At 33.1% G+C, this 12075-nt stretch overlaps 3 protein-coding genes across 3 annotated transcripts; 2 read left to right on the top strand and 1 right to left on the bottom strand.

The window, feature by feature from the left end:
• Nucleotides 1–1176: 1176 nt before the first annotated feature.
• On the bottom strand, nucleotides 1177–1968 carry LOC146908423 (uncharacterized). Its single transcript, XM_085729268.1, has one exon. The coding sequence runs from the start codon at nucleotides 1966–1968 to the stop codon at nucleotides 1177–1179; it is 792 nt and encodes a 263-aa protein (XP_085585394.1).
• A 728-nt stretch (nucleotides 1969–2696) lies between these two features.
• On the top strand, nucleotides 2697–9937 carry LOC146908422 (rRNA-processing protein fcf2-like). Its single transcript, XM_085723251.1, has 6 exons — nucleotides 2697–2872; nucleotides 3359–3587; nucleotides 3898–3958; nucleotides 4670–4747; nucleotides 4836–4951; nucleotides 5517–9937. Exons 2-6 carry the CDS (start codon nucleotides 3361–3363, stop codon nucleotides 5626–5628), a joined length of 594 nt encoding a protein of 197 aa, XP_085579377.1. The 5' UTR covers nucleotides 2697–2872; nucleotides 3359–3360; the 3' UTR covers nucleotides 5629–9937.
• LOC146908421 (uncharacterized) lies at nucleotides 8885–10080 on the top strand. Its single transcript, XM_085723250.1, has one exon. It carries the CDS (start codon nucleotides 8885–8887, stop codon nucleotides 9830–9832), a length of 948 nt encoding a protein of 315 aa, XP_085579376.1. The 3' UTR covers nucleotides 9833–10080.
• Nucleotides 10081–12075: the final 1995 nt, after the last annotated feature.

Raw genomic sequence — 12075 nt, 5'->3', positions numbered from 1 at the left:
GAAAGAAAAGAGAAGCAACCATTTCGGATACTATACTTGCTTTGCTTTCTCATCCCCCCAATTCATATTTTTCATCTCATGTACACCCTCCGGTCACTAATATAAGCAAAAATCTACTTTCTAGGTTCATTCAATAAATGATGTATGTAGCCCATAATAAAGACTACATACATCATTGATTGAATGAACCTAGAAATTAGATTTTTGTTTATATTAGTGACCGGAGGGTGTATGTATGTTTTCTTCAAAAAAAAAAAAAATCTCATGTATGTATGTGTATGTGTATGTGCGGATCACATACATGATACATTTTTTTTCTAAAAGAACACATACATGATACATGTACATACATCTATACGAAGCACATAAAATAAATTAATGGTTAAATATGTTTTTAGTCGTTATAGAATTTGGAGTTGAAGTTTGGTTTTATCGAATTTTAATAGGTATTTTAGTTCTTTCAAAATGTGTATGTCTTCCATACCCCTCATGAATGTTAAATTTGATAACCCACACCATTTTCTTCCTTTCTTCATGTTTACACCTTAAATAATTAACTTGTTAGCAGATATCAACATATAGACGACTAAAGGTTATGTGAGTTTTTCTCTAAGTCAACGGAAGGCTAGGCGAAGGCTAAGAAAACCGAGTTGGAAAAGTTAATTATTTCTTAAGTCTATTGGCAGAGTATGTGAGTTTTTAGGATCTCTGACTCGGTTAAATCTCGGTAGAACTAGACAATGAGACTTAAAACTCATGCTACATATGTATAGTGTTATTAACCACAAATAACTACAAGTAAGGAAACACGTTTGTGGAAAGCTTTGCACATTTATGACCTTTTCAAGACCCAATACACTCCTTAATCCACTTACGCCAAAGAGTCGGAAACCCCATTCGCACCATCACATCATCCAGATAACTCCAATCAATAGAGTCGTAAGCTTTCTCAAAATCAACCTTAAACATAATCAACTCTTTCTTGCATTTTCTTGCTTCATCGACAACCTCATTAGCCACCAATATACCATCAAGAATCTGCCTCCCTTTAATAAATGCCGACTGAGAATCCGAAATTAACGAACCAATCACCACTCTGAGCCTGTTTGCAAGTATCTTTGCTAAAATTTTATACATACTACCCACCAAAGAAATAGGACGAAAGTCGTTCAGATGTTAAGGATTGTCCACCTTAGGAATAAGAGCTATGAATGTACTATTTATGCCTTTGGTCAATTTTCCATTTCTATGAAACTCCACCAAAAAACGCATGATATCTTCCTTCAACATATCCCAAAAATCTTTAATGAAACCAAAGGAAATACCATCCGGACCCGGGCATTTATAACTATCACATTCCCAAACAGCAGCCTTCGCCTCCTCCACCGAAAAAGGTTTAACCAAACCAGCACCTTGACAAGTGGTTAACGACTGAAATTGAAGGTTAAACATCGTCGGTCGATTAACGGGACAAGACTGGAAATGAGTAGAAAAATGAGAGTAAACAGCCGATCGAACATTTTCAACCCCCTCCACAAGGCCGCCATTCACCATAATAAATTGAATAGCATTTTTGCGTTTCCTACTAGACATGGTACTGTGAAAGAACTTTGTGTTTGCATCTCCTTCGCTTAACCATTGCATCCGCGACTGTTGCCAACAAATACTAGCATTTATCCGAGATAGCGAGAACAATTCCGCAGACTGATCATGAAGCTCCTCTAACTCCTCATCCTCCAATCTATCGGATTCACTTTTCAATTCTAACGTGGAAATACGATCCTTCAAAATTGAGATCCTAGACGGTAAATTCTTGGAATGACGTTGATGCCATTCTTTTAAATCACTTTTAATTAACTTCAATTTTTCTTTCAAAACAAAACCACCCCAACCTTCCAAATGATAACTACTCCACTTCTCACGGACAAAATCTTTGTAACCTGAGAAATTCTCCCAGCATTTTAACATGCCGTGAAGGAGGAAGTTGATAGTCAAATGTGGGGTGCCATGAAATCCTTAACGATGGAAAACCAATGCACTACCCACAAAACTATACAAGTGAGGCTAGATGTTGTATGCCACATCATTCTGGTAAGTAGGAATATATTTGCATGTAAATGTTTATCTTGTACATTGTAAAAGACATACATGAATCAAACAAATTTATTTTCACTATTTTATACTTTTATCTTACTTTTTATATGCATGTCGTAGTTAGGCTAGTCAAATGAATGTGTTTAGACTAATTTAAACCGACTTCTTAGAACTTAGAAGTGGTCAGCTATGGGATAATCTTCTTGGAACTAGTTTACTGTATGCAACTTTTGGTGTCAAAAAGAAATAATTTTGAAAACTTATTTAATTTGAGGACTACATAATGTGAAATGAGATTTTAAGCAGTTGCTCAAAATTATTAGTTTAATTTTTTAAAACATCGATCATTTGAACTTACTAATAGTACAGGCTTATTTATACATTTTGCCCTTGCAAATAGGGATCATTTGAATTTTAGTCCTTAAACATACTAATCCTTTCAAATCTGACTTACAAATATTAATCACTTAAAATATGAATCGCTCTCACAAATCTGGTCGGAATACTAAATTTTAAGTGATTAATATTTGCAGGTAAGTTTTGAAATTATTAATAAATTCATAGACTAAAATTTAAATACCTCTATTTGCAGGGATTAAAATATAAATAAGAAATAAAAGCATAGAGAAAGAAAAACGAGCCTGGGGAGAGAACGGCGGTTTCCAGAATTACTCCACAAACAGAAGGCAATTTTGCCTTCACTTCTCTTTCCTCACGTCTCTCAACAAACAAGACAACAACCAGCTACTGCCTCCTGCTCAACGACTCACTCTCTAAGGTAAGCCAATTGATTCTCCAATTTTCTGGAATGACTATTAGTATTTTTGCCAACAATAGTTTATGTGCATTCAATTTCATTCATGTCATCACTTTTGTGAAACTGATTGGTAGATTCTTCCATCTAAAGAATTACTTAGGTCTTAAGTTTATTTGTTTGACATAATATAATATTTGGCTTTTTTTTCATTGCATTTTTTAAATGATTTTATTTTATGTAGTTTTATGAATTATCATTCAGCTTGAGCTTTGGTTTTTTTAGGCTTAAGTTTATTTGAGCCTAAGTTTTTAGGCTTTGATTTTTTAGGCTTATGTAGGTTTTGTTGTGAATGATTTTACTTGAGCTTTGATTTTATGTAGTTTTATGTAGGCTTAAGTTTTTTTTTTCCATTGCAACTAAAAGAATCACTCAGGCCTTAAGTTTATTTCATTCACATCATTTTGGATTTGGTTTTGGAATTTCACTGTGCATTTCATTTTGTTTCAGGAATGCCAGAGAAAAAGCCAGTGGTTGGCCTCTCATGGCAACCACAGTTGCCTATACCATCTCTGTCAAAGTCAAAAGGTGATCCATTTCATACCACATCTCAAACAAGTACCACTATTTCGAAACCCATTTCAGAATTGGTTAATGGCCTATTTGTTCCTCCCAACGATCCCACAAAATTAAACAAGTTACTTAGACAGCAAGTTAAGGATACTGCTGGGAAACAATGGTATGCAATAGATTATGATCTTAAGTATGTTACTGTTTCTTAATGCAACTAAGGTTGAAATCTTTTGATTGAAGATTGTCTATATCATTTTTACACTAACCGGGGCATTTAGTAACAGGTTTTGTTTTTAATCAAATATATTTCGTTTAGCATATGATGGAGCATTATGATGTTGTTTGATCCATGTAGCCAACCCCACTTCGTGGGATAAGCCTTGGTTGTTGTTGTTGTTGTTGTGTATTTCCTTTGATTTCTCTCTGTTTAGAAATCATTAATGGGAGTTATCTAATTATATTTAAATCTATACCAGGTTTGACATGCCTGCTCCAACCATCTCCCCTGAGTTGCAGAGAGATCTGAAATTACTACAGGTGCTTGAGTTTGGACATTATCTTTTATTATCCTCCCTCCCCTTCAACGTGAATCTGAAATATATTCATTTTCAATATGACGATGTCATATTTGCTTAGATTAAGCTGATAAGCATCTTATTATACACGTGCGCTAGCATTCTAGGTGATAAGAAATAATGAAAAACAAGTGTAGGATACTACTTTTTGCAAAGATGTGGTGTTTATCATTTCAGTTAGATTTAGGAGAGTAGTTATTTTTAAGCTAGATAGGTTAATGTTGCCTTACAATTATTCTTCTCATAGTATTGGTCTCATTCTTCTTGCCGGTGATATTAAGTTTTCAATGATCCGTGGATTTGGCTACTTCACTTGAGTTTTTACCCCAACAAATAATTATTAGCCCTGATCTATAAATTGAATTTATACGTTGATAAGAATATTGATGTCAGACTTTCTTTACATTGTGATATAAACTGCAATGCCGATGGATGTGTACATTGAAAGTGTAATGAGAAATGTTAAGACCATAGTTCATTGGTTCATGTCTATACATTTTAAAATAGTTATAGACATATTTTCACAGTATTTGCTAACATGGATTTCAATGTATCCATCAATTTATGTCAAGCCAACTAACTTTATTGTGTGTGCACAATTTCTCTCATGGCTTCATTTGCGGGTAATATGATCCTTACACTTTGATATCTATATATTGGTTGATGCTCATAGTTGAGGGATGCTATTGATCCAAAGCGGCACTACAAGAAGAGTGGTTCAAAATCAAAGGCTCTTCCAAAGTACTTTCAGGCAAGTTCAGAGTTGTTGTGCGTCCCATCAAAATTTGATTTCTGTTCAACATCTTTTAACCTTTTTCTTGTGATTTGAATATGATCAGGTGGGAACAATGGTATGTTCTCCACTGGACTACTACTCAGGCAGACTAACAAAGAGTGAGAGGAAAGAATCAATTGCAGATGAGTTGCTTTCTGATCAAAACCTTTCAGCTTACAGGTAAGATAGGCATTGGAAAACATATTTGCCTGGTTAAGTTTAAAAGAGCATGCAATGCATCCATTTTGTATGTGCTTGTTCTAGCTAGCCTTCATTTGAGTGAATCAATATTGGAAATTTCCATTAGAGTGTGGTATTATCGTTTTATTTTTGCTGCGGTCCTTCTGCTAAACAAGTGTATGGCATGAAAAATATGCTCATAATGATTTGGCGGTAGCTAGAGTATGCTCATAATGGTTTGGCGGTAGCTAGAGTACTGTAGATGCAATTGCAACTGATACGCAATTAAAAATTATGTAACCACTTTGATAGGTCATGTTGTTTGATTGGTTACTCAACAACTTCAATGTTGGCTAAAGTAGTTTCCAAGATCAAATATTATGCATCAACAGGAAATAATATTGGTAAACAGAAAGGTTTAAGGTTCAAATTATGTGCATTGTGCATATTAAACTTACTTATATGGATAAAACAAGAATCTTTTTTATTGATATTAGAAACTTGTTCCTGGTTGCTCTTATGCTTTTTAGGCACTTACTTTTCCTCTTATTAACATCTTTTATAGGAAGCGGAAGGTTCGAGAAATTGAAGAGCACAGGCGACCAGCTGGGAATGAAAAGTGGAAGATCCAAGGTAAGAGTACTCGTAAGCGCGCAAAAGAAAGGAGGAAGTACTGAGTTTCCCCCACCTTCTGGAGCTAATCCATGGCAATTTGAGTTCATTACATTCAATTTTGTTCACATGCCAAGAAATTAATGGTATGAAACAGGTTACAATTACCGAGTTCATGTAAAATAACTAAAGAATGTTATATTTTGTACGTTTATTTAACCTTTCAGTAGCAAATATTGGTTCTTCATAATTTCACTACAACATGTGTCTGCATTGAGAATAGTAATTTTAACTTTCTGTTTTTTTACTGGGAACCTTTCCCATCCTTTATTTTCAAATAGCACCATTTCAGTGCTTAATCACCCAAGGTAATGCTCCTTCATTACTGCATATCCTTCCCTTCTGTCTAATTATATGTCGCACTATGCCCTATTAGACTATAACATCATGTTTCCAAAACCCTTTAAATCATCATTCCGAAATCACCCTCAATATGTTTTATTAAAAATTTGATAGCACTTTGTACATGCACACAATTGGGAATATTAGTCAAAATTCATTCAATCTCTATGGATTCATCTTTTTATGAATTTCATGAAGTCAACCTTGATATCATTCTAGAACTATTTAGAATCCAAAGTTCACCATTCGAACCAAGACTTTTTTTTTTTTAATTTAGATTTTGTAATGTACTTTTGTTTTCGTTTTAATCCATTTAATATACTCCCTCCATCTTTCTTATAAACACGTTTCACATATACTAAGATAAATTTGTAGTAAAATTAACGTGTACATTACTAAAAAAAAATTGTGCGTAGATATATCCAATATTGATTTTTCATCTTTCAAAAAAATTAGTACAATACCATTTATTACCTTTTCTTCTTCAATTCTTTAATTTATCTTTTTCATACAATTTATTAAGGACAATTTTGTAAAACAAATCACGATATCTTTACCTTAAAAAAAAAACTCACAATATCTTTTTTTTCATACAAAATTAATTATATTTCTTAATATTTGTGAAATGCCAAAACGTCTTATAATTTAGGAATTTATAATATATGTTACTTTAGCAAGTGTCAATAAATCTCAACTCCTTAAAATTGTGCTTCTAATAATAGAAATGATATTTGTGCAATCACTTTTATTGGTGGTGGCCAGGGTTCGAACCCCGGACCTTGCATATTTTATGCAATGTCCATACCACTGAGTTAAGCTTACGAGGACATTTGTGCAATCACTTTGTAACAACTTTCTCTGTCATACTCACATGATGTTCTTATCATCTCTCTTCCTTTTTTTTCTCTATTGTTTTTTACCAATAAAAAAAAGAGAAAAAGAAGATTGTCACAAAAGTTATCATTATTTATACAAATATTATTACTCTTTCATAAACGCGTGCTTGGGGACATTTCAATTTCTTAGACCGTATATTTTCTAGCAAACAAGGGTCACCTCTTCTTTTCAAGGAGCCATAGTGGATAGTTCAGTTTGGTGCTTTGGTAAAAACATGGGGGACCAAAAAATTTATGAAAAATCAAAGTAGGGATTAATATCATAAGCTTGCATATATGCAAGGAATTGGAACATATTTAACCATTTGTTTTGTCGGTATATAATATATACACGTTATTTTATGTAAGGTAGTACACCGAAAAGGCATTTTAATGTACTTGCATATTAGTACTATTAAAATCATTTTCCATAACATCAAAACTTTAAAACAAAATTTTGATTTTTTTTTTTATTACAACGAGTTGATCTTTGGAATTCGTCACATCTGAACAAACTTCAAGATTCATAAAATATTTACAATCTTTAACATTAATCGTTGTAGTTGAATCGGCATCCTTAAAAATATGATGAGTAATTTTTTTATTATCAGTATTCTCTAAATCACATATACTTCAAAATAGATGACGTACTGATATCTGATACGTATCATGTACTGATACTTGTCTGATACGACTCGATGCGTATCAAGAGAATATCCGAAGATTAAATTTTATTTTTTAAAAAAAATTGACCGATACTTTTCAAATATATCAGGGATACATGAGGGATAAGCGGAGGAAAACCGATACGCGTGGAATACATGATGTTCTCTTTTTATCACTTTTTTTTATCATCAATCGATATATCGGGATCGTATCATATCCGTATCGTATCAAATATCGAGCCTTTATCAATATCAACTTAAGTTGGCAAAACATTTAATATTAAGAAACATAAACACTTTCATTCTGTTTCCCATTGATCTTTATTTTCTCACATGGCCTTTCTGTCTTTTATTATCATTCATCACTATTTCTTTGCTGGTGGTTTGGTTGGTGAGCCCCCCAGTCTCCATCTAAAGCTCTAAAACTCACAACTTATCTCTCTACTTGTTCTTTTTTCTCTCACTCACTCTTTCCTCAAAAAGTCACAAAACCAGCTTGCATTTTACACAAAAATAGCTTATTTTTCTCTTCCACTATAAACTCGTTCACATTCATTCACTGTTCAAACCATAAAGAAAAAAAAATAGAAATCAACTTGGACACGTCATTGTCCACTAGCTTTTTGCAATAGGAGCTGTTGCTCTAAGCTACAAGCAGTGATGATTTTCTTGAAGATTATTGGCATACACAAACCAAGAAGCTTTCTTGTTTTGTTGGATGAGACACTCAAAGTTTGAAGCTGTTTGTTGTGTTTTTTCAGTTCAAGTACATAGGTGACAGCTGTTGAAAACCCTCAAATAAAGACAGTTTTTTTAAGGTAATAATTATCTTTATTTACCTTGTCTCTTGGTGAATATCAAAGAAAATCTAAAAGGGTCATGGATCTGCTACTCAGAATCTCATTTTGATCTACAACATTGATTTTCAGTTTCTTCAGGTTTTTTTGTTCTCAAAATTGTTACTTTAGAGAGAGAGAGAGAGAGAGAGAGAGAGATGCCTTGAAGGGTAGAACACTAGAACTAGAAGAAGATTGTCAAGTATATTGAGTGAGTTTTTACCTATTTGGCCTTGTTGCTTTTTGCAAGGATTCTTGAGAGAAAAGATTAGCATTTTGCAACGGTTGAAATCTTCAAAGCTGCTTTAATACTAATACATACCCCCCCAAGTGAATATTTTTCTTTAACAAAGCAAAACGTGCCTCCAAGTTTCAATCTTTAAAGACCCCTTTTGAAGAAATTTATTGCATTTCCTTCAGTTACAATCTTGTTGTCAAGTATTCGTTGTTGATGGTATATGCTATAATATTGCATTGGAGTTATAGTTTTGAGTACAAGGTGCAAACCAAATAGACAAAGAGTCACATTGAGCTGAATTATTCATGAAGTTTCCTTATCCAAGCACAATGATGCTTGTTTTGCTTCTTGCTTTTCTATGCGTTGAATCACTTCCTCATGTTATGGCTCAATCTTCTTCAAATAAAGAAGCAAAGGCTTTGGATGCAATTCTCCAACAATATGCTTACAAGGCGTTGGTGAATCCGAAAACAGGTACTGTTTACAATGCAACTCAACTTCCTTCAAATTTAACCGGAGTTAAGGTTGCAGCATTAAGATTAAGGAGTGGAAGTTTAAGGAGAAAAGGGTTTGACATGTACAATGAGTTTGAAATTCCCACTGGACTCATTGTGACACCTTATGTTGAAAGATTGGTTTTTGTGTATCAAAATCTAGGTAAATTGTCAAACAAGTATTATCCTTTGCCTAATTACACTTACTTGGCACCGGTTTTGGGACTATTAGCTTATGATGCTGCAAATTTGTCAGCTACAAATTTACCAGAACTTAATGTAAATGCTTCTGGTGACAACATTTTGGTCAAGTTCCAAGTTGTTCAATCAGTACCTCATGGAACTGTTGCAAAATGTGTTTGGTTTGATTTGCAAGGTTCTTCCAATTTCAGCAATGTAAAAGGAGGTAACACATGTTCTACTTCACAACAAGGTCATTTTTCTATAGTGGTCAAGTCCAATGGTGCACCTGGACCAGTTTCTCCTACACCACATGGTCAAGGAAAAGGTGAGAAGAAGAGTAGTAAAAAGGTGTGGATTATTGTTGGTTCTGTTGTTGGGGGATTGTTATTGTTGGTTTTGTTATCATTTCTAGTTTTGTGTATAAACAAATACAAACACAAGAAGAAAATGCAAGGTATGGAGAGGGCTGCAGATTCAGGAGAAACTCTTCAAATGGCATCTGTTGGAGAAACAAAAGCACCTGCTGCAACGGTTACAAGAACACAACCAACACTTGAACATGAATATGCACCTTGACACTACATTTTTTTGCACAACCTTTAGGTGCAGTTGTTCCACTCATATTCAAGTTAATTTACTGTAATCAGAAATTCTTCTAATTACACCTTTTTCTTTTGTGTACATCAGTAATGTTTTTGTTTTGTTTCATGATTCATTGTGGTGTTAATTTAGGAGTCAAAAGTGTTGATTATTATGCCATGAATTTTGGTCTAGTTCCACTGAGTGTGAATAAAAAAAACCATAGCATCTACTTCTTGAGGTGATTTAACTTGTTTTTACTTTTTGTTTTCACATGGTTGAAAATCGATAGCTTGGTATAAATGTTGTGGGCACATTGGTGATCAGTTACCATCATTTCTGTTCATTCATTTAAGTGAGGGGGAAACCCAAGATGAAATTTCAATATGAACTCTTTTGCTTGGACTCTCTGGATTTCAGAAAATGAATTAAGTGAATATTTGTTTTGATAACCATGTTATAGGAACGAAGTATCCACTGCTGTTTTGAAACAACTACTCTTCGTCCGAAAACATGGACACATAAGGTGAGTTCTGTTCCACCCCGTCTGGATTTTGTCTATACGCAATTGTTGGATATCAAGCCTTTAACCATTTGCTACGATGCCAACCACATGTTCATAACAATTATGAAGATAATGATTAATAGAATTAGAATAGAAAATATAAAGTACTTAATTATTCAAGGAGTCTCTCCTAATCATTGCTTATTAAATTTAGTGTCTTTTAATTTGTCTCCAAACACAAAAGTGGACAAAGGAAAGTAATCAAAAAATAAAAAAATAACAAAACTTTTCTGTTGTTGAGTGGCTGGCATTTCAGTGGTCATCAACAAATGAAAAGGACATTGTAATTGTAATGCAGGCAACAATGTCAGGACATGAAGTAAATCTTCATAGTTTTGACAGCAAAGACTTCATCCCTGATGGCAGCACATGGGAAAGAATACTATTCTTGTGTCAAATAACTTTTCATCTGCTAAGCCATCAAAACACTCCCAAATGCAGTTCATATTTAATACTAGTTCTTCTTTTTCAACTAATATAGCACATGAATTTTGTAGTATGCAATTATTCATCTTAATATTATAGTCTTCTAAGCTACTACATTCCTTTTAAAAAACACAACTAAAGGCCACTATTTAATTATTTGTATGAGTCAACTACTCAATCTTTATATAATAAACAAACTTTTGTCAAAAAAAGATGTAATAAATAACCAAAGAGAACAAAGAAGAAAAATGTGTGTAGGTGCACGGCTGATATAATTGATGAAGTATGGCATCACATTCACAGCTCAGTGCCACCAGCACTAGTCAACTAAAAACCAAAAAATTTATGTCTTCTAGCTGAAGTATACACAATTTTTTTTATCATAAATTTCTTATTTCTCTTCATTCTATTCTATATTGTTTATTTAAGTAATTTGAGGCCACAACTTCATTCATCCAAAGGCATGGAACAGCACACAAAGCAATATCAATCATACACCTGAATAATATTTATAACATGTTTTTTTTTTTTAATAAATATATTTATAACATGTTTTAGGAAAACATTTTTGTAGCCATGTTATGTTTATGTGTGTCATTCAATAAGTTGTTCAAGATCAAATTAGTTTATTTTTTAAAAGAAAAAAAAAAGAGAAAGGGTCAAATAATCATCTAAGTTTCCCAAAGGAAAATTTAGTTTAAAATGATATAGGAGATCGCTTTTCTTTTTTTGGTTTCATCTAAGTTATAGTGGTCAAGGCATCCAAGAATGTGTCAAAATCAAGAAGATACTTATGATGTCAAAACTAGTACAAGGGAGTTATGAACAGGTAAAATGTCACTAACAAACATTTGATATCAAACACATTCTTTTTTTTTAATAGATGAAGAAATCTATTTTCATTTATCATGAGCACGTTACACTTTATTGACTCTTAAAATCTCATTTGATTCTAAATGGACACTAAATGTTTTTAATGGTCTGAATTTTTGTTATATATTATAATAAAATTGGCAATTTTTCCAATGGATTTTCCTAACATCGTCTACGACTCCACGCTCATCAGAAATCGAACTCATCACCACTAGTTTGAATGACCTAGATGCGTAAAACTTGGACCACGCTGGTTATAAAATTTGTTTGATGGGGCATATTCATTTTTCACACAATGTTTGGATGTGTTTATTCATGAATCAATACACCTTTATGTTTGAATCATTGACGAAAAAAAAGCTTAAGTTTTTGTGAA

Source organism: Medicago sativa, chromosome 7 (genome assembly GCF_051527215.1).
Source record: "Medicago sativa cultivar Bolivia chromosome 7, Bolivia_mono, whole genome shotgun sequence".
Taxonomy (NCBI): Eukaryota; Viridiplantae; Streptophyta; class Magnoliopsida; order Fabales; family Fabaceae; genus Medicago; species Medicago sativa.
This window is presented reverse-complemented; position numbering and strand designations above follow the sequence as displayed.

Bases quoted from the DNA above. Each gene is read 5' to 3' on its own strand.
- LOC146908423 (XM_085729268.1), bottom strand. From the start codon at position 1,968: ATGTTAAAATGCTGGGAGAATTTCTCAGGTTACAAAGATTTTGTCCGT.
- LOC146908422 (XM_085723251.1), top strand. From the start codon at position 3,361: ATGCCAGAGAAAAAGCCAGTGGTTGGCCTCTCATGGCAACCACAGTTG. The intron at 3,588-3,897 runs GTATGCAATAGA...AATCTATACCAG, and splicing joins GATACTGCTGGGAAACAATG to GTTTGACATGCCTGCTCCAA. The intron at 3,959-4,669 runs GTGCTTGAGTTT...TGATGCTCATAG, and splicing joins GAGATCTGAAATTACTACAG to TTGAGGGATGCTATTGATCC.
- LOC146908421 (XM_085723250.1), top strand. From the start codon at position 8,885: ATGAAGTTTCCTTATCCAAGCACAATGATGCTTGTTTTGCTTCTTGCT.